This window comes from Pieris brassicae, chromosome 6 (assembly GCF_905147105.1).
Source record: "Pieris brassicae chromosome 6, ilPieBrab1.1, whole genome shotgun sequence".
Classification (NCBI taxonomy): Eukaryota; Metazoa; Arthropoda; class Insecta; order Lepidoptera; family Pieridae; genus Pieris; species Pieris brassicae.
Window position 1 is genome coordinate 18,050,068 of NC_059670.1, and position 22,050 is coordinate 18,072,117.

The 22,050-nt window shown below is 31.2% G+C and overlaps 1 protein-coding gene across 2 annotated transcripts in view; it reads left to right on the top strand.

The window, feature by feature from the left end:
- LOC123710970 (proton-coupled amino acid transporter-like protein pathetic) overlaps window positions 1-21,213 on the top strand; it is a 38,782-nt gene extending 17,569 nt beyond the window's left edge. The window contains exons 2-11 of one of the 2 annotated variants that reach the window (XM_045663314.1): window positions 5,313-5,379; window positions 6,356-6,499; window positions 6,879-6,995; window positions 8,967-9,117; window positions 11,400-11,521; window positions 12,213-12,297; window positions 15,299-15,543; window positions 17,013-17,225; window positions 18,787-18,956; window positions 19,230-21,213. In XM_045663314.1, coding sequence (XP_045519270.1) covers window positions 5,327-5,379; window positions 6,356-6,499; window positions 6,879-6,995; window positions 8,967-9,117; window positions 11,400-11,521; window positions 12,213-12,297; window positions 15,299-15,543; window positions 17,013-17,225; window positions 18,787-18,956; window positions 19,230-19,522 — 1,593 coding nt within the window. In that variant the 5' untranslated portion in view covers window positions 5,313-5,326 and the 3' untranslated portion in view covers window positions 19,523-21,213. The remainder of the gene's footprint in view (window positions 1-5,312; window positions 5,380-6,355; window positions 6,500-6,878; window positions 6,996-8,966; window positions 9,118-11,399; window positions 11,522-12,212; window positions 12,298-15,298; window positions 15,544-17,012; window positions 17,226-18,786; window positions 18,957-19,229) is intronic. The other variant, XM_045663315.1, reaches the window with a different exon arrangement.
- The last annotated feature ends 837 nt before the right edge of the window (window positions 21,214-22,050 follow it).

The window sequence follows — 22,050 nt, forward strand, 5'->3', positions numbered from 1 at the left end:
ACCTCCATACTTGGCGGCAAGTTTCCTAGTATGATTTCCATTTTCATATAACTGCGTAAGCCCGTAACTTATTTATTCCCGTACTGGTTCGGCACTCGACTGGTTTGATTATTACGTTCAAGTCCCGAGGGAAGTGTTAATAAGATTTTTAAATTAACTAATTCGCAAAATGAACGCGCCCCTTTGCGTTCATATCAACTAACATTTTAAAAGACCTTATAAACTCCGATGGATCATTGTCGTTCAAAGAAATGAGTCATTTGACGGATTAGCTGCAAAACGGCACTTAAAAAGGTTATCCAAAAATCCATAGAGTGGAACTACAGCCCTGGGTTCTGGCCTCCTCCTAGATCATCCTCCACTTCCACTTCGTAACTTTCAACCTTTGATGATTCTTAAACTCTCTCGTGTCTTGCTCTTGGCATATTCTGCTGTTGTGTCCACTGAGTCATCTTTGCAGTATAGGGCAGTCTCTAGTTTCCCTTGAGCTCAAATATCCTTCTTAGAACATTTATTTCAATAGCCAGTCTCCACTCCTCTATCTGTTTTACAATAATAAGTAAGTACGGACCATACGATAGGGGGGTAAATAGTTTTGACACTACACATTTCTAAAGATGCTTAAAATAATATAATTAAATACCCTATAATGATACAATATTACAATGTGGGTCTTTATACAACTACTTGGTTCACTTATATACGATATAGTTCCAGCGAGTGTACACAAAATAATCAATTCAATAGGATGTCTTTAGTGTAGTGTACTTCACAAACCTTTTTACAATTTGAAGATGGATTACGTAAGGTAAACCTTCATTTAGGCATTTATTTATAATGTAACAATTGCCAAGTAATGTTATTGACTAAGGCGATAAATCAATTCACACCATATCACTAATTTACAACCAAATTAAGTAATTAACCAAAGTAAGTCGGTATATAAAAATACAAGTGATATAAGGGTATATATAAGGGTATATGTTAATGGCATATATATAAAAATTTAATTAGTTTTTTTCTAATACGCACCTAAATTTTTTTCGTGTATTGGGAGCAATAAACAAAAGCTTTAAATATAAATTTTCAAAGCTTATGTGCTTTGAAAATTTATCTGAATAATGATAGAAGTACAGAAATGTTAAGCATGAATTTGTGTATTATCGTTTCGGGATATCGGACTTTATTGTTATTATTTATTCCATCTAACGTACTTTGCTACAACCTTCTCAAAATATACTATATAATAAATACATTTATTATATAAATTTTAATAGCGAATCCCATTTTTATTTAGGGCCTCTGAACACTATCCATGGTAAATGCGGTAGAAAATGCAGAGAGACCCTACATCTCTTTGCAACGACAAGAGATCAAGCCGCTCGGCAAGTGGTCGTTGTCGATTCGAATCGGTCTTCGTTAAATACAGTCAAGCGGAAGGAGCTGTAAATGAGGAGCTCCTGCTCAGAGGTGACATCAGTAGTGTGGGGCCGAATTTGCGCTTCATGGTGGCCCAGAGTGAAGTACCGTCTCTCCTTGCCGACCAAGCATCGAAGAATATAATTCAGACCGCGAAACTGAACCTCATTCGATATGTCAACACCCAGTATTCTGATGCTAGCTGAACCAATAAGGAAAATGTCTTCAAAGAGAGGAGTAGCGACAAAGGGAGTTGATTTTAGTGAAAAAGGCACATACTTGTCTCTTCGGTCGGGGATAGAATACAGCCTTGTAGGACCCCAGCATCCACGGGTTTAAGGTTGGAACATGATCTGTCGATGACAACCTTGATACTCCAATCAGCGAGAAAGGTAGAAAACTGGCTGCATAATTTCTCGGGGAGCCCATAGGCTGGAAGGCTCGAGAGCAATGCTCTGTGCCACACTCCTCTAATTAACTCACGAGCTGGGCGTTAATAATGGTATCTATTATTTTGGAGAACAAGGAGGTTATAGCTAGTGGGCGATAGTTGGTTGTATCTTAGCGATTCCATTTTTTAGGTATCGGATGTATTGAAGCGGTCTTCCAGCACTTAGGGACTATGCCGAAAATTTTGAGATTTAATTAAAACTTTAGAGCAGACCATTCTATCTATCAAGTTTTTGTTATTAAGGGGGTTGAGAAGTTGTTTGAAATAGATACTGCCAAAATACCGAATGAAAGTTTCATAAAAGTTCCAAAAATACCCACGGAAGGAATATTTTTTCATAGCGAACTTTGAGCCAAGTCTCATTAACAAAGTCAAACAATTATTATATAACACATTTGGCAATTGTTTTTGTTTGTGCTTAAAGCTTGCGAAACACAATGAGACGCTGATTTTGTTTGGTTATAGGCAAGGCCGACTTTCGGGTCAACATTTTATCCATTTTCTAATCTATCATACCCCGGCAAAAGATCGCGCGGCTTTCTAAGAACAAGATATGTCCATAAAACCAGATATAGATATATATATCCATATAGCCAGATATGTCCATGGAGTCAGATGCTGCCGCCTATGAAGCCAGAAGCATGAGCTAATAGAGGGAGATCCGGTATTCTCATGTCATCCATTGCCATGCCATGTTTATGAGGAAAGCCTATGTTTTTGTTAGCTCGGGATTATCGCACACTTTAATTTCACTTGAAAATTATATCTTTCAAAAACATCATACAAGCACTGCTTGTATTTTTAAAATGTCTACGTTTAAAATTGTATGAACGTGATTTTAACCCATTGTTTTTTTACCGTTCATCATAAAATAACAGTTAATATTTAACTCTTTTCTGATCAATGATAAAAGTACTCGTATTATTAAAATATCGTATATAAATATATTGTATACACTATGATAATATTTAAAAATTGCCAAAAAAAGGCAAATTTGTATAAATAAAGAAGTGCTTTATATTACGTATATCGCAGCGGCTGGCTTGGTGATTCCTCTGACGCTTCGAACTCTGCTTCTGGCGGGTGGTGAAAAGTCGTCCAAATGTCAACCCTGAGACGTACCGTGAATATTAGGTCAAAGATATGCAATCCAATTCCCTTCAGCAATTCCCTTATCAGTCGTAGGCGGGTTAAAATAATTTAGTTTTGGTAGTTTAATACGCAAGTCAGAATCATATCGAATAACAACATTTGTAATACATATTTTATTTATAAATAATAGAAGGAACGAATAATATTTAAACAAAACTAACTTTTACCGTTACAGACAGAACATCTGCTGTGTTCCGCTGATGAATATTCAGATGGGGGTGAAAGGATTTGCCCTTGAATATTACAGTTTTTCTCTCTCTACCAACGATAATATTTTAACACTTTTTTGTACAGTAAATGTATGCACAAGTTTATAATGCCTACAAATTTATCAGAAAAACCCAAATTATCCCAATGAATGATAATATTTTTTGGTTATATATAATTTAACAGCTTTAAGTATCACTTGTGCTATTAAGAATATAATTAAGCTTGTTAACCTATCTAAATAAAAAACAGGAAAACTGAACTCCGTTTATTTAAATACTAATTTACCTTAATAAACTATCCCTCCTATAACCATATATCAGTAAATTTATTTAATAAAAAAAATCTACATCCATACATTTTTAATCAACATCAAAAAAAACGAAGGGTCAATCGACGTGTAACTTTTAATGATTAAATAATTTAACAATCCGGTCACGCTACAACCTTAGCTTCAGATTGCATTTCTTACTTTGATTATTATTGTATAGAAAAGTAGCCAGCCTTCTATGCCTGACGCCTTTTCTTCTTCGTAATGTATGCCCTCACCGTATGAGCAAGTATCAATTGCGCACATAGATGGAAATACCCATTGGATCCGTGATTCGAACGCCAGGCCTGTAATACATGCTTAGGGAACTAGGCAAACATTCATATAACCTTTCATAGCTAACGAGTAATGAAATATGACCAATTAAAGCTTACTAGATTGTTTTACGATTGTCATAGAAAAAAAATAAAAAAGGATTAACTATGTAATTTTTTTTTAAATTTAGATTCTAGTCGGTCATTATATCAATTTATGATCAACATATAGGAAGTATATACTCACTCGTGATACTGAAAACAACTTGAAAAGGAAATGCAAATAATTTATTATTAGTAGAAATAATCATATTCTAAACCTACCACAATTAACATATCAGAATGTCATATGTGAATGCCAGTTAGGCCTAAACCGAGATTAAATTAAAACAAAATCAAGTTTTGGATAATGATGAAATAGCAAAAATGGCAAGATTACAACTGTACATGGGTGTCGTTGTTAGAGAGAAACCTTAGATGTACAAAATTATTTAGAAAAAAAAGGAAAGTTTATCTAACCAAACAGCCCTGCGATTTTCTAATAAAGATAAGAATTATTAATTATGTTATTCAAATTACTTAAAACTTCTATACAACGATTAACCGTAATTGACGGATATAACTTCTCAATGTATTAGTATGATAGGAATAAATTCGTACATTTAACTACACCTTTGGTAGATATAAATTACATACCCTAACAAAACAAAGCTTATAATGACGACCACGTCTTATAATTGTAGATACTCCTGTCAATTTATTTTTCATCCTACCCTCATTCAATTATTGTCCTAACAAAACTTACTGTATGTTAGGGTGGGTAGGCCACCCTAAATTTGAAATTGTTAAGTCTATTACAGTTGTTCCGTTGTTCAATAAACGTTTATACATTCTATAAATTTAAATAATTTGATTTATTGATTCTAAAACGAAAAGTACCAAAAAGAAAAGGTTACATGACATGTTCAGTGCATCAGAATTAATTTAACATCGTTTTTGTTGACGTTCATAAGTGTGCTTGTTTACCTATATGAATAAAGTTATTTTGAATTTGAGTTTCATACAAAAAGACTTCGAAATAAATAAAATCCGTCAAGTTGTGGGATATGCCGACTACGGATAATCGTATTAAGTATTAATTGTGGTTCTAGAAAGTTCTCGTAGGCTTAGGTAGTATTTTAGGATTCTAACATTTCAATATTAGTTAATAATATATTATGTATTTAAATATAACTATATATTGTTATAGTATTCCGGTAGTTTTACGAATATTTTTCAAGAAATGTTCAAGGAAAAAACGTGCCTAATATTTTAAAAGTCTGGTATTTTTATGTAAAAGACATCCGATACAGTACTAAACTGTAGAAATAGTTAAGTATATGAGACAGCATGTATTCATATTGTAACTTTATCGATCGCATCTAACTAAATCATCTCCCTTTGATCTTAATTGTGCGTAACCAAATATTATTAAAAAATCAAAATCTTTTTTTTTCAGATATAAAAATCAAAATGGGACACGGCGAGAAAAAAGGCACTATAATTCTGGACAATTTTAATTCGACGTAAGTAACTGTTTTGTGTTTGTTCATTTATTAAAATTTTATCGTTTAGTATGAAATTATTATTATCTTAAGTAACCGTGGGACTACGTTATTTTATAATAAATATTAACGGGAAAATAACCGCTTTCAATAATTATGTAAAATTTTAAAACAAATACCGTCAATTCAGTCGTTACATCTAAAGGAATATACAATATAAAATATAGTATACTAAGTATTTGGTCAATGTTCTCGTTTCAATTAGCTATCCTTGTACGAGACAAGAGGTATTTTGAAAGTCAACAAAAGACGAGTCACGCTCAAAAATTCAAACAACAAAATATGTTAATTCCTTCGTACGCTTATTACTTACTATGGATTCCACAAATTTATCCTTGTAAGCAAAGTTCGACTAGCAACCTGTCCTGTTTTCCCAGGACTTAGTTTTAAATATTGCACAAAAGGAAAAGATAATAAAGTCATTGATAAACATTAGAAAGACCCTAGTTAGTTTACGGAAACCGCTGTCACCCTTTTACCTGCCGTACATCGCCACAGACCATTAAATAAATAAATTTGGTAAATGTTCTGCAGCGAGAACTATGATGGTTCTTGTAAAGTCACCGTATGAAAACGTATTAAAAGCCTGAAATATACTGTCTTACCTTTACATTGACGTTCATAGTAACCAATATAAAAAAGTAACTGACTGCAATGCTGTTTGATGGCTGTTTGAGGTTTATTGTATGTATAGAATGTAAGGCTTTCATGAAATATTGCCAATTACTTGATAATATTATCTGTGGTTTTCACGAGAACTACACATTAAAATACTAATTCTTTAGCAAATTAATTTCTAAGATTACGAATGATTATGAGCGTATTATTCGCGAACCTTTGAAAGCCGTCGAGGTATATACAAAATAAAATGGCATTCATATTCGTTTATAAAATAATAATAACATTTCATAGGCATTAAGGCTTATTATCTTTGCAGTCAGCAAGAAGAGTACCACGTTTTATTGCGAACGTCAACCAAGAAGCAACACTCAAATATATACTGTTATGTTTTATCATCGAAGCAATACGTGATACGTCACAGTCTTATAGACTTGGAAATGTTCTTGAGTAGTTTCGATCGGTTTGTTCATTTGTAATAGGGGTCAGCACTTATTTATCATCTCTTGCACTTTGTTTTTACATTTTTCATATATTTGTTATAAATTTGAAATATATTAAAACGAAAAGAAATAATGTTTTAAAGAAATTATTACCGCCTAACATATTGTAAAACGCGTCGATAGGAATAAGTCTCATTTTTATATTACAGAAATCTGCATCCACAGGTTAGAAATTAGAATGCATAGCTTTAGCTAAAATTGTTTTATTAGATAACATTGTCATTCTATGATTTTCAGTCACCACAGATATTTCACGAATTATTTATTTACTGGCTTTTTTTCTTTATGGGTATGGGCAAATACCATGCATAAAACTAATTAAATATTTTATATTTTCAGTTCCAACCTCACATCCAACCCTGGTTTCCAGTCGACGTTAACTTTGGGATCAAAAGATGCTATTAACGAAAAGGCTTATAATCCCTTTGAGCACAGAAAAGTCGAACATCCCAATTCGTGAGTATTGATTGTTTTTCAATATGTATGAAGTGGCCAAGTGAATGGCTCGTTTTAAAGTATTTTCGCATAAAATTGTTAAAAAAATCTATTTCATTAAGAGCCAGTAGACAAAGAAGAGCTAATGCTAACGAGAACTAGCGGTCAGACTAAGATTAAAAAAACGGGACATATGGCAAAGTGTGGCTTCCGTTAGTCAAATCACGTATTGGATTTTCATCATACCGGAATCAAAGTTCATTCCATCTCATTTCTGAACCAAATTGTATCCTGGCTATTAATGTGTATACTGCAAACCCAACCCAACCAACATCGTTAAAGTAAATATTGCGTCTATGTCACTGATTATCAAGTATCTGTAATATTAACTTTCAATGGCTCTAATTAGCTGGTATTGGTATTCTAATTAAGTGCCAATTAAATTATTATGGCATCATCTGACGACGTAACCATCAAAGTAGGCGTTTCAAAATGCTAATAGCTTTGTCGCAATTTTGATATTGAGAACTTAATATTGAAATTGCAATTGAGATCACAAGTATCAAATTTACACATAAGCTTCCAACAATAAATCTATTTAATGAAAACTAAACCACAATACGTTATATACGCTGTTAAAATCAAATTATTTTCAAAATATTCCCAAAAAATATAGAAATTTATATTGAATTTTCACTTGTTTAATGCTCTTCTAAGTATTAACAATAACAATTTATTTTGACTGTTCTCAAAACTCTATAAAAGACGTTTTACGGCTTTCAAACTAAACATAAAGCTTCCGAACGCCTAAGAGCAAACTCGAGGTTCCAAGACATTAAAACACTTTTAACTTCCCTAATGGTGATGTATTCTTTCACATTGTTAAAGCTAGAATTTAAAGTATACATAACAATAAGGAATTGAAAAACAGTAAAAGTATTATATATATAGTATACAACAAATCAATAGAATTTATATTAAAACCATTACTTTGTATCAACAATTTAATGAGGTAGATTAATTGCGGGATCATGATTTTATTAGAATGAAGAGGAATACAATTTGACATTCCATTATTATAAGTTAAGTCCCTGTATAAAGCCGGTGATATTGGACTATTTGGACATACAAAACGATTATGGTAAAAAAATCACTAATAATACTCATTAGATAAACTAAATTAAATAAATACCAAGAGCGTTCAATGATTTTTTTCTTTTTAACAACTATGAGTAAAAACGTTTCAACTGCATTTGATGCTTTATTTACGAAACTCGTAAATAAAGCTCGCTAAAGTTTTAGGTGCCTTTTAGCAATCGCAATCAGCTACAGGCTGTACTGTGCTACTTGTTGATAATATGATTAGATCTTAGGAGATGGAGAGCTTTTGTTTTGTTATTATTCACTATTTAAAATATAAATTATTAAAACAGTATGCTATAACAGAAAATTTCTTTGTAAAAAGTGAATTAAAATGATAAAATGAGACAGATGTCTCTCTGATGATTTGTCTGGAGAACAGAAGAATTTCCAGTAACCTCTGTTGTATATAGAATGAAATATTAATCGATCGAGTTCTGTAATCAAGTTCAGTGAAGTTACTATTTGTAACGATCCTATTACCGTTGGTTTTTATTCTAATTGTTGAATATTTTAGATGTACCTAAGATCTCATATTTAACTATGAAATATATCTAAATACAATTATATATTTTCATCAATAAGGCTGTTTTAACAAAGACTATAAAGTCTTTGTTCGTTTGAATGCCCAAATCACATGAGTTCCTGCAAATCACAAGATTTTGTATCGACCAAAGGCCAGTGGACGGCGCGGCGTGTGTCAGGCATAGATGACTGATCACCTACTTGTTTATTAGAAAAAAAAACCAAATGATCACGAAAAAGAATCATAAATCTGAGGGCCAGACTTAAAAAGGTTCACAATTTCACAGCATTACATACTAATGTTTAATAAGAAGTTTGTTTTTTTAGGACAATTGGTTCCCTGGCTCATCTTTTGAAATCCTCACTCGGCTCGGGGATCTTGGCTATGCCAGCTGCCTTCAGGAATGCTGGATTGGCTGGTGGGGCCTTTGGAACGATTGTCGTTGGATTTATTTGCACGCATTGTGTATATGTACTCGTACGTAGTTTTTAATATACCTATTACCTACATATTAACTCGCTGTCTATTGAAATACGATATGACGTAAACTAAATCGAACAACGCACTCAGATGCCTTCAGTCTTCGTAGGCAGTGGGAATAATAAAAGTTCAATCTTTTTTGGTTATATATTTTTTTGTTACGTTCATTGTCATCATGTCAAGTCTTTACGTAATTTATTACACACAATCAAGAAAATAAAAGTAAATATTACATAGTTCAGTTCTCAAAGCTTTTTGAGACTCAATACAGGCCACCTATTTAATGAATTCCGAAATACCACTAACAATATATTATTCACGTTTTCTAAAGTTATTATAAAAACAAATATACGTAGTCCAGCAAAAAGTTCTGTTACAAATGAAAATGCATTTTTTTAAATGGAGGAATGTAATATTATTAAAATCTATACCTGTATATATATTAAAGTTTCAGCAAAAATAAATAAAATATGATATTCAAAATGGCCACCTTTGGCTTTTATACAGGCCTTTAATCTGTTTCGCCAAGAATCTACGGATTTACGCACTCCTTCCAAAGGAAATTTCGCTACTGCTTGCTCCAAAGATTTTTTAAGAGACTCAATGTCGCCGTATCGTTGAAAGCAGGCCATGTCCTGTAAAACTGACCATAATTTGAAGTTAAGTGAAGAGGATATTTCTGTGCTTTTTACCACAACAAAAGGCGTTTGATCGATCCACTATCTTTAATTGTAAATATTGATTTTGTCCTGTATATTGACAATAAGCACCGAGCATCGGGGCTTGTTTTATAATATGCGACAGAGTCCTAGCGGTAATTTTCATTTCTCGCGATAAGATTTTTAACAGCTTTAACAGCCTTTTTAGTTCGAAAAGCACGCGGGCGCCCCGACCTTTTCTGGTCTTCGACAGACGACGTGTTGTTGTATCTGTTGATAGTACGATATACGAACATAACGGCTGATACCAAGTTTTTGAAGTGTCTGGAATATGGCTGTCGGCACCATACCCACTATGTGCAAGACGATCACTTCAATCCTATTTTCTTTAACATCCTATCCCATATTGTGATTTGATAATAAACACGAAAAAATATGTGAAATGGCGCAAAATCGAAAGAAGTTAAAAAAAATTACGTGTTCCAAATTCGAAACAATTAAAAAATGAAAAGTTTATATGTAACAGTATTTATGGCTAGACTAGTTAAATATTGTATACAAAAACGAACAAACAATAAACTTTAAATGACCAAAATATAAAGCTATTTAACGCTAGTACGATTCTAAATAGGTTGATACATTTACAAAAAAAAAACAATTTTAATAATATTTTACCTTACACGTATATCGCTATAGCACTTGAATTATAATAAAAAGCCCAAACCACGTGGAATAACCTTCTTACAAATTCATCTACGTGAATTATTTTTCTACTTTGGTTTCAAGAGAAATGTAAATACTACTTTATTCAATGCATATTATACGGTTTGTTGGCGAATGTTTAACTTCGAACTTATTTAAATATAAATAGTCAATTTTGTTTCTTTATTCATTGATGAATACATATTTTATTTATATAAAAACTGATTATCTTTTCTTACATAGAAGTATCTGAAGAGCAACGCCATCTATTGACGATATATTTTTTTTTCTTTCTTAATATTAGAATTGACATTTATTCTTACAAAATAATATCTTAGATAATCTGAATACATCTTGTTTCATAGTCTTATATAATCGACTCGACTATAATACCGTTGGATACGCAAGTCCAAATAAGACTCTCCCAGACCAAGTGAACATTTACATGACGGGACGTTTATATTCGTTAAATTTTGTAAAGGAATATTAGGCAAATTATGAAATATTTTTCTTTAAAATATAAACTAATAAGGAACACGAACTTTTAAGAACCCTGAGTACGCTTATTAAACTTTGATGTTCACAATTTATTTAGAAATTTATTATTGCCAACCTACTGTGTGATTTTTTTCTCTGAATACGCTCCCTCGTTATTTGTCTTTTTATAATTCACATGCATATAAAACATTGGGGCTCGCCAAAACTTGATTTTTTTACTAAAGTCCTGTTGTTTTATGAGGATAACGTTGGCAGCCACATACGTCTTGCCTTTTTGTATATTGCGCACTAGATAACTCGGAGTGACTGGGTAACGGAAGTGCGAAAACAAAACATTGCAACCAAGCAATCATAATATATTTTTTTTGTAGTCTTTAATATTAAATTAATGTCTTACATATGTTTTTTGCTGTATTTCAGGTGAAAACATCACAAGAAGTATGTGTAGAAGCAAAGAAGCCTTCGATGGGCTTTGCGGAGACCTGCGGTGCAGCCTTCGAGTTTGGCCCTAAACGATTAAGACCGTGGGCGAATTTTGTTCGGTATGTATTTAAGACAAGTTCAAATACATTATCACTTCGACGATGCTCTACGTTTTTGAAAAAATGAAATATTTTGCTTTAAAAATATAATATATAAACTATATATTATATTTTTATATATTTTAGTTTTCTTTAAAACGCTATGCTAATTTTTGACTTTAAAACATGCTTCTGAACTCACGATATGTGGTTAGAATCATAATGGCTGTAATTTTAGATAACATGAATGTATAAATTTAAAAAATAAAACATTGACACATATCGAATTACAAATTTAACTCAACCTTTGGCTTTACTATTTAAATTACAATACTTATTATTTAAATTACACTCGTATATTTTATATCGATCGGAAGAATCAGTATATAATAAATTTTAGTATCAATAACTTAATTAAAAACAGGAAATATAAACGTCCAGTAACAGCTATCATAATTATTTCATATATATAATCGTTATACTTTTTAGAGCCTATAAACGTTTTATCTTAAAAAAGGCCTTTATTGGCCTTGTTTCGTAATAATGTTTTCCTTTTACTCGGAAGGACGTAATCAGCCTTCACACGGTAGTTAGGTCTAAAGCATGCCGATTTCACTAGACCAACACAGGTTAAAAGTTATTAGCAACTATAATTTATTATTATAGTTCACCACGTATTTTTAAGAAATAAAAAATGATGTTTTTGTTTCAGAATCTTTATAGATTGGGCTTTGACCTGTACATATTTAGCCGCACTCAGTGTTTATATTGTATTTATCGCAGAGAATTTTAAAGAGGTAAGTTTTATATTTTTTTAGTTTGGGTTTTCCTGTGATTTCGAGGTACAAGGTGCGAATTTCAGCCTAATAGCTACCAGATAGCTAGGGATCAAGCCCCTAATGTAGTGGGTTTGATCCCTAGCTATGTGCGAGCGATTGTTAATGCGATAACAATCGCTCGTATGCAAGTAAGCCGGACTGGACTTAGAAACCAAAGTCGACAGGGTGTGACAGGCACGAAATAGGTACATAAATCTCAGGCCCAAACCTAAAAGATATTGTTCCTATTTAGTTTATTTTTAAGTTACTGTACTTTAACATTTTATTTGAAATAGTAAGAAAGATAAAAACGCCGTTTCATAAAATGCTAACCCGAATACATAAGGCGCTGGTGTTCTGATCTGGGTTCTAATGTGCATGCTCTCAGAACCCGACCCAAGTTTCACGAGTCCCGAGAATCTTTATTGGCGCAGTTTATACACAAACTACTGTAATGAAAATTAACTTTGCGAAGATTATGACCAAAAAGTTTTCCTTTATTATATTATGCTTAGAGACAAGTATGTGATGACAACTTATAACTTATCTCTAGCATCGCCATCTTTGCGCGTTACATTATTCAGTTATGTATCAAAACACACGTATCATAACCATCATTATTTAGTAACTGTAATATATTGTTTATTTATTTTTCTATTTAAATAGTACAATTCTATAATTGAATTCCAAACAATTACATACATTACATTGTTGTGATTCCATCTATTTCAAGAGGATAACAAATTAATATTTAATATTCAATCCTAGTACAAAATCAAGTTTCAAGTACTATTCCGCTTTGATGTGGCAAATAGCAGACCTGCTGTTAATTGCAAAACCACTATCATAATAAATGTCTAGTACTTATTTGTTATAAGCGCTAAGTTTATTAAATATTTGTATTTTTTCGAATTATTTCAAATTGCTTGAGAAGTATTCAAAAAGGTAACTGTACTAAAAAAATTAAAAAAAATATTTGTGATTATAAATACAGAATTAATTTGTCCGATATCAAAACGTTCATTATTATCCTATGCATAAATTATAACGTAAATATAATCCAAAATGATTAATTATTTATTCGTGCGTACATGGTCCTGAGTGCGGCTATTAACCCCCGGTGAGGTCTCCCGCTAAAGTCTCTCGTTGAAGGAAATCGAAAAAATGTATCCTGAAAATATTAATAATCATTTTCCCGTAATGCCAAGCTCTCTGCCTGCGCCCCAAGAGACATTCTTGAATCGTAAAAACTTAAATTCCTTACTTTGGTTAGAAAAAACAACATTTGATTTTAATACATAAATAAACCACAGATAAGAAAATCAATTTTGCTTTAAGTTATAAATTATATGGTAAAATTTGATTTTAATTATATGGCTTTGATACTCAATAAATCATATTTTAAATAAAGTTCTTAATAACTTTAAAAGTATGTTTGATAACAAAGTCTTCAAGTCGGCAGTAACATTAACAATGATTTACTTCCAATACTCTGCCAACCGATATAAGATTTTATTACTAAGACAGTCTAAAGAAGTGAACAGTGGATCAGCGTTAATGATTAAGGTCTTTCATTTCAAAAAAATACATACATACATAGAGCTTATTTATCAGGATACATTCTTATTTTTGCAATAACATATAGCTATATTTTTGGATAAATCTATGTAAAATTGTACTCTAGAATAAATTTACTCTAGAAACACATACATGCTGACGATTTTATATTATAATAAAGCTCTCCGGAATATATAAAATTGTGTTCATCTAAATAAAGTACACAATTAAGTTTATTTTACATTCTTTTAACAGTTACTGCAATTGGTGTTTGGGGACTAATACATGACATACATCCTATCAAGTTATATATAGTTAATAACTGTTTCGAGTTGGAACATTTTTGCCGAATTATACAATGTATATTGTATATATATGTATAATCTGTAGATATATATTTATTTATTTATTCTTTAATATTTATTACAGAGGTTAATGGAATAGTTTTTGTCTGATCAATTCAATCAAACAAATTAAAAATCTGTTCAATTATAAATTAAATAATACATTCTTTTAACTGTGGAAAAACGGAACAGTTGACGCAGATTACTACTACTTCTTATCTGTGTTAACTAGTTTTGAACTTTATTTCAACGATTTTAAATGTTTGAACGAATAATGAAAGTGGTGAAATTCGTGCAAGTCTTCGATAGATTTGGTTTCCGACCAGTATAAGTTTGATCAGTATGTATTTTATTGAAATTGTATAAAAATATAAGCTTGAGAGGTGGCTAGGTACCCCCGGATGGAACAGAGTTCCTTCCGATAAATTAGTTAAGGCATTCTAATAAAATATATTGTTTTAAGTTATAAAAACCTGTATACACTCAACAAAAATAATCGTTGCCATGAAACACCATTCAATGCGAAATAGTAAGATGAAGCGAAAATAATTGACTAGCTTTCTATGAGAGAGAGAGAGAGACAGACAGACAGATAAACACGCGGACGCCACACTGCTTACAACTATACCAAAAAGTGTCGTTGCAACTTTTGGTCTTAATTTTTTCCGTGTAGCCCTTTCGCAACACGCGATAAGGAATTACATAAACTACTAAACAACTAAACAATACACGTTATTTGAATAGAATTCTGACTCAATTGTTTAAAAAACTATAACAAACAATTGGATAGTCTAAAATCACATAAGAACTTAAAAGTAGTTAGTGCTTACAAATTTATCGTTTTTTAAAATAGAGTTATTTTCGTAATAGTAATTATTGCGTCAAAAACAATTTAAAATAAGCTTTTAGCGACACATACAATTGCGCTTACAAATCACTGCTTTGATAAAACAATTTGGTTAAAGTTTTTAAGCTTCAATGTTTTTATAATTAAGTAATTAACTTATTGGTATTTTGTAGCGAAAAGTTTTAATAAGGATCCATGAATACCATTTTTAAATTCCAAATTTAAATTTCAGGTTCTCGACGCGTACGTACCGGAGTACAAGTTATCTGTGGAAACCTACTGCGCTCTTACTCTATTACCTTTGGTGATTATCTGTCAAATTCGAAATTTAAAGTGGCTGGTGCCTTTCTCTGCTATCGCCAACGTTTTTCTCGTCATATGTTTTGCGATAACTATGTACTATATATTTACCGATTTACCTAACCCCGTGGAAAGGGAAATGATTGCTAGTGTTTCTCAATGGCCTTTGTTTATAAGGTAAGTTAAAATTGTTTAGTTAATCTTCACAATATGGTTTGTCTAAACATCGGCCTGGTATCTCACATATTCTTGTATTAAAATAGAAAATAATAAATATTCGTTCGAATTAGGTATATAATTAAAATTTGATTCGATAGGCCCACAATATTTATAGATTATACTAACGGACACAGTTAGAATAAAAAATCTAATAATTGTAAATCTAAACCATTCTTGAAGCTTAGAACACACACAATAATTTCATCAAATTGGTCTAGCCTTTTAGAAGTTTAAATAAAAACACACGCCAGAAGATGAATAAAGATTTAACCCCCACAGAAACAGATCTATAGTCTTAATTATTAGTAATAATTAAAGTAATAAATATGGTAGTAAATCGAAATTAGAAAACTGACAATTTGAAATATCGACATTTATAAAAAAAGGCACCTATATTATTTTCATTTGAACAATCCAACACAACACAAATTGAAAACTTTAAATACTTCCTGATAACAGTGCGTTCAATCAATCATAATTTATAATATTAGGATAAATTAGTAACGCGATGTTCGGCACATAAAAATAGAGTTCATTTATGAGTGGCCACTAACGAATCGAGTCACGTCCGCATATACTTAAATTGGTTATAAAAGTTGTTTGAAGGTTGACATCAAATTTCCTTTCTAATTACATAACTTAAATCTAACTTTATTGCTTCTCAGTTAAAAGCACTTCACTTAAGTAGGTACTGGACGACTTGTAGAGGCTTAATGGAGCATAACTTTTTGTAATATTGTCTTTTCTTTTAACGCCTGCTGTTTTTAGGTACGGTGTGGGTTGAATAAGTAACACAGGATAGCAAATTAAGAATGATTTAATAATTTTATATTAATAAGTAAGTCGGGTTTGTTCAACCTCAAGAACAGCTGGATATTCTTGGTTTTAAATTTGATGTATGTCTCGATCCTTAAAAGACCTATAAAGAAAGAATAATAAAATATAAATAAAATCCAACATTTTTTTCATGGATTTAATGTCCATCCCGTCGATACCGCAAACTCCCACTCAAATTGTTATGTATATTTAAATAAAGGTTTTGAATCGACAATCTAGATATCGATAAAATTCGAATAATAGGGTATTTAATACATTTTTACAAATTTAGAATAATGCCTGTAATGAAAAAGGATTGACATAAATATTTATGCGTGCGTTCAGAAGTCTTTTTGTATAATTTAGGGAAAAAATCGCTTTTTAAATACAATTTGGTGTTTTAGTAAAAAAAAAATTTATGTATTCATTATATCACTTTCATAAAATCATGAATTAAGTTGAAGTTATCTGTAACACGACGTTCAATTACTGTTAGGCGGTACGAAGTTCGCCGGGTCAACTACAAATAAAAAAAAGTGTGATTCATACAATATTTCTAAACCTCATCCTAGAATAAATTGCAATTGATTAGAAATGTATGTTCCTTTCAGTACAGTGATCTTCGCGATGGAAGGCATTGGTGTCGTGATGCCAGTTGAAAATGAGATGGCTAAACCAGAACAATTCCTGGGATGTCCCGGAGTCCTCAATGTGGCTATGACAGTTGTAATCGGCTTGTATGGTATTGTCGGATTCTTTGGATACATGAAGTTCGGTGATGAAGTGAGAGGAAGTGTCACTTTGAATTTACCTCAGGATGAAATGTGAGTATTTGGCAGAATTAAAATTCAGTTGTCATTTTATATGTTAAATTCACTGCACTAAAATTTTCTATAAAATATAGAGATTTTAAAAGAATACGTCAATGACTACGCTTACGTTACTATGGGTTATTTTAAAATAAAACAATATGAGTACAGGGTATTTGTTAAAGGAACCACAATCAAGTTATCTACAACTATACAATTACTTAAAGAAACTAAACTAAATATTATAATTAACTTAAGTAAATAAAGAGCACCCGGAGGAATTTTGGTCTATTCTACCTTTATGAGGTAATTTTTAAAGAAAAGACAAAGTCAAAATAATTTTATTCATATAGGTAAACAAGTACACTTATGAACGTCAGAAAAGAAGTTAAATTAATTCTAAATTTAAATTAATTCTAAATGAAATTTTAAATCTAAATGTAAATTTAGAATTAATTTAACTTCAATAAAAAAGTCAGTCAACTTCAAGTCAACAAACTTTCCGCCACTCTTTTTAATACCTAAGTTTTGAGTCACACAAATTGTTTGAGCTAGAACAAATCAATCCCAAGGATTAGAATCACTTAAATATTCGTCAAATTTATAAAAAGCTTTATTGATTAATTTACGACATATACAAATTATTATTCTGTCAACCTAAAAAAAATTCAAATCACTTGAATAAATCAAAACAATTATCCTAAATTAATAATTAAAGAAAACAAACCAAAGTTATAAAAAATAATAATATAACACGTCCGTCATGTCAAGACATAATTTATAACTCAAGAACCTCCAATACACGGCAATCACCGTCCGTGATTTCCACCCTTTTTTCTTTTTCAATGACTCTCAGTCAGCAACATATACCATGCTGACGGGAAAAATGACTTTGTATTATAAGAGATATCAAGCTAGACGCCAATTTAGTTCGCCCGAGAACTACATTTTATATAAATTCTGTATAGTGAGTTCCTTGATCATGTGTAGTACTAACAGTTACTTACATCATGTAATAAATTCGCGTTTATACAAATGATTTAATGATATGATAATTTTTATTCATATTAACACTTCAATTAGTAAAAACAGAAATGTTGTCAGATTACGACCAATTTAAAACAGAACCTAACACAATTTTCATCTTAAATTGAAATTATTTAAGCGTTCGACTAATATATTCACAAATTTCTGGCCTTCTTCATTAATCTTCAATCTAAAGTTTTCGTCACGACTTTCATTACCTTTTTTGTTTTGTATTTAAAATGACGAAATTCGTCCACTGTGTGTGTATCAGCTGAAAAAAGTATTTGTTAAACACAAGGACGGCAATTTTAAAGAATAATAAATAAAGAAAACTAAACTGTGCAAATGTTTTACAATTAAAAGGTTGCGATATTTTAAATAAGCAACATTTCGAAGTGAAATATCGTTGTTAAACGGTACTTTTTGCTATTCAAACGTTTCATAAATGTAAAGTCCCTGTTTCAGCATGATATGGGGTACAGACATCTGGTTTTGTATACTAATTTTCAAAGTTTTTTACTTTAATTTAAATATCTTTCGTTACTTACAGGCTCGCACAAAGTGCGAAAATTCTAATGGCGTTAGCCATTCTGTTCACATACAGCTTGCAGTTCTACGTACCTATGGAAATGATTTGGCGGCAACTCCATCATAAAATTGCTGTCAAATTCCATAACATCACACAGATTAGCATACGCACTGCTTGCGTCATTGGATCAGGTATATTTTTTTTATCTTTTGTTTATCGTCATAAGGTATGAGAATTTTTGGGCAAACTGAAAACAGTAGCTAAGACGTAATATTTTCGAATGAAAGCTTTGATTTAATAATCGTGGTTAATAACCTAACAATTAAAAGTAAGTTAAAAGAATAACAACAATCCATAACGTGCCGTGATCTTCAAGTTTAATACAAATTTATTTAGGTCCTATTATGGGAGATACATTTTAACAATTTCCTGCCACTGTATATAAACCATGACTTTTGTTACAGTCGCTCTCGCCGCAGCATTCCCAGATCTAGAATTATTCATCAACCTATGTGGAGCCATCTTCCTCTCAACACTTGGTCTTTTAACACCAGCTATCGTAGACAGTGTTCATAAATGGGAGCGTGGACTTGGCATCTTCAAATGGATTCTTATAAAGAATATTGGCATAGCTTTACTTTCACTGGTGGCATTATTCGCAGGGTCATACTCTTCTATACATGCTATGGTGGAAAAGTTTAGTACTGTAGAAGTGATGAACGTAACAATTAGTTTTAATGATACTTTGACAGTATGAGGTGCATTTTTTTTTTTTAAAGGAGTAATTGTCGTATGTAATAATTTGAATTTTATCATACAGCAGCCGTACAGAGTCGTGGATTAAATTATTACTTATTGTATCATAACTTAGATTTACTAAATGCCTGTTTACTCAGAACCTGATTCAAGGAGTGCAGTGAATGACCTTTGAAATTTAAATCTATTGAAAACCGCTGTACCGTATTTTTAAACGGTATAATAAAATAATTTACGACTCTTGTATGGCTGTATGTTACATAAGTAAACGTTAATATCATTAGCTAATTTAAAATATTTCTTTAAGTACAGTACAAAATATTTATAAATTTTAACATCAAAAATAATTTATAATGTTGTCTTAGTACAGATTGACTGCTTATTAAAATGCTAATTATTTTAAGATGTTTACGACGTAGACATTTGCGTATAGACAAAAAATTGGTGCAAATCCAGAATCTCGCAACCATTATTGCATTGCATAAAGTACGTCAAAGACACTTTTTGCTTGACTTATTTGTAAATAGAACGAATTGATAAAGTTCATACAGCCTACCGAATTTCATGATTCATTTTGGGAATTGTCAACAATATAGACAGAAATGAAATAAAATATTACCTGAAACAGAACTTAAAACCTAATATTCATTAAGCTTGGATATATGATACGGTGAAACCGATATGTTCATATGTAATAAGATTTATATGAAAATCATAAAATGTGATTTGCCGGATTTAAATGCACTTAAAAATAATATAATTTTGTAACTTATCCACTGTAATGTATTTGTGATTTTAGTGTAATTCAGTTGAAATTTAAACATTTTCTTTAACTAATATTTTGTTAGAATTCAAAATTAAAGGTAAATTTAGTGAGAATCGACCGCAATCCAATCGCAATATTTTCCCTTATTAAATGTTCTACCGAATGTATAATTTTATGAAATGAGTATACTGCCTTAATTATTGAAATAAATGAATATTCATTGACGGTATAGTTAATAATACGATGACATATTAAAAATAATATTTACTTAAATTAATAAACCGGCTGTGTTAACAAAAAAATAATATATCTGTTTTGAAATCTGGCGAACGCCATATAAAGAATTTTAGAACATAGCTTGATATTCATATTATAGTATTATTATATCAAATAACTTATGCAGCAACAGATGACAACAGATTTCTACGACACTTGACACTGTTACCAAAAATCGGCTTTAAAGTAATAAAATACGGTGCAATTTAATTTGGCACCATTTCGACAACTGCTGCATATTCAACAAATTTAGACGCTCGCTTAGGCCTGAGGCATCACTATATATATATTTATGTAAACGCCAATCACAATGCACAGGTTAGCTAAACTACAAACTCTATTCAAACTCATAAATTATTGACAGATGTTGCTTGACTTGATTATAGTTAATGGCTTCTTGATTTCTAGTTAAAACAGTTTCACCAGATTTCAAACCATGATCGCCATTTACTAGTATTACAAAATAATCGTACAGACCGTAATTAAAACAACATATATTTACAAGTTAATTTTTGTGACATAATCATTTCATTTATAATCTATATTTACCTAGCTAATTAATTCTAACCATCTGGCATAGCTTATAACTGTGTAAATTAATTAAATTCTGAACAATTCAATTGGATAAACGAATAGAAATGTTTTATATATTGGTCTCTTTCATTTGTTTCAATTTAACTCGTACGAGAATCAACTGATGAAACAATTGAAATTTGACAATGCCGAGTGTATGTAATTTAACTTTTCTATAAAAGCTTCGGTATTGTATGTGTAATAATTCTAGATAATTTTATAAATAAAGAACTCAAATATGTTTTATCTTTATCCGGTGTGACTTTACAACAAATTGGCGTAGTTAATTTATTATTTTAATTTTATAAATCTTCAAAATATGCCCAATGTAGCCGTGTTAACCGTGTTTATTAATAACGATATTTTGTTGTATATTTTAGTTATTTTACTATGAGTTGTGCAGAATGTGATATTTAATGTAGAATAGAATGTAATATTATTTTTAAGTAATTAAATGCAATATGGTATAAGTGTATTTTAATTCGATTAAGCGTCGTTCAAGATAAGAGCGTAACAATTCTAAAACGGCCGGCACACAACGCCAACCCTCTGGTCCATGGATGATATCACTTGACATCAGGTGAGCCTCCCACATCGTTTTATAAAAAAATCCTGTTTTCATTCATCTTTCTTTTTATTATCTAAAGATTTACAGTTTCTGTTGCCAAGCAGGGTTTATGTAGGGAATATTTAAGATATATTTAAACTGCAGCAAAAGAATGAAACTGAGCAGTGTTGGCTTAGTCAAAGTCAAAGTCAAAAAGCCATGAGCTGAACTGCATCCAGTAATGGTTGCATCTCAGGTCATGGCTTCAGCATGCGGCTCTCATCCCTGAGTTCATAGGTTCGATTCCCGACCAATGGGCTTTATGTATGTGGACTTTGTTTCTATTTAACATTCGCTCGAACGGTGA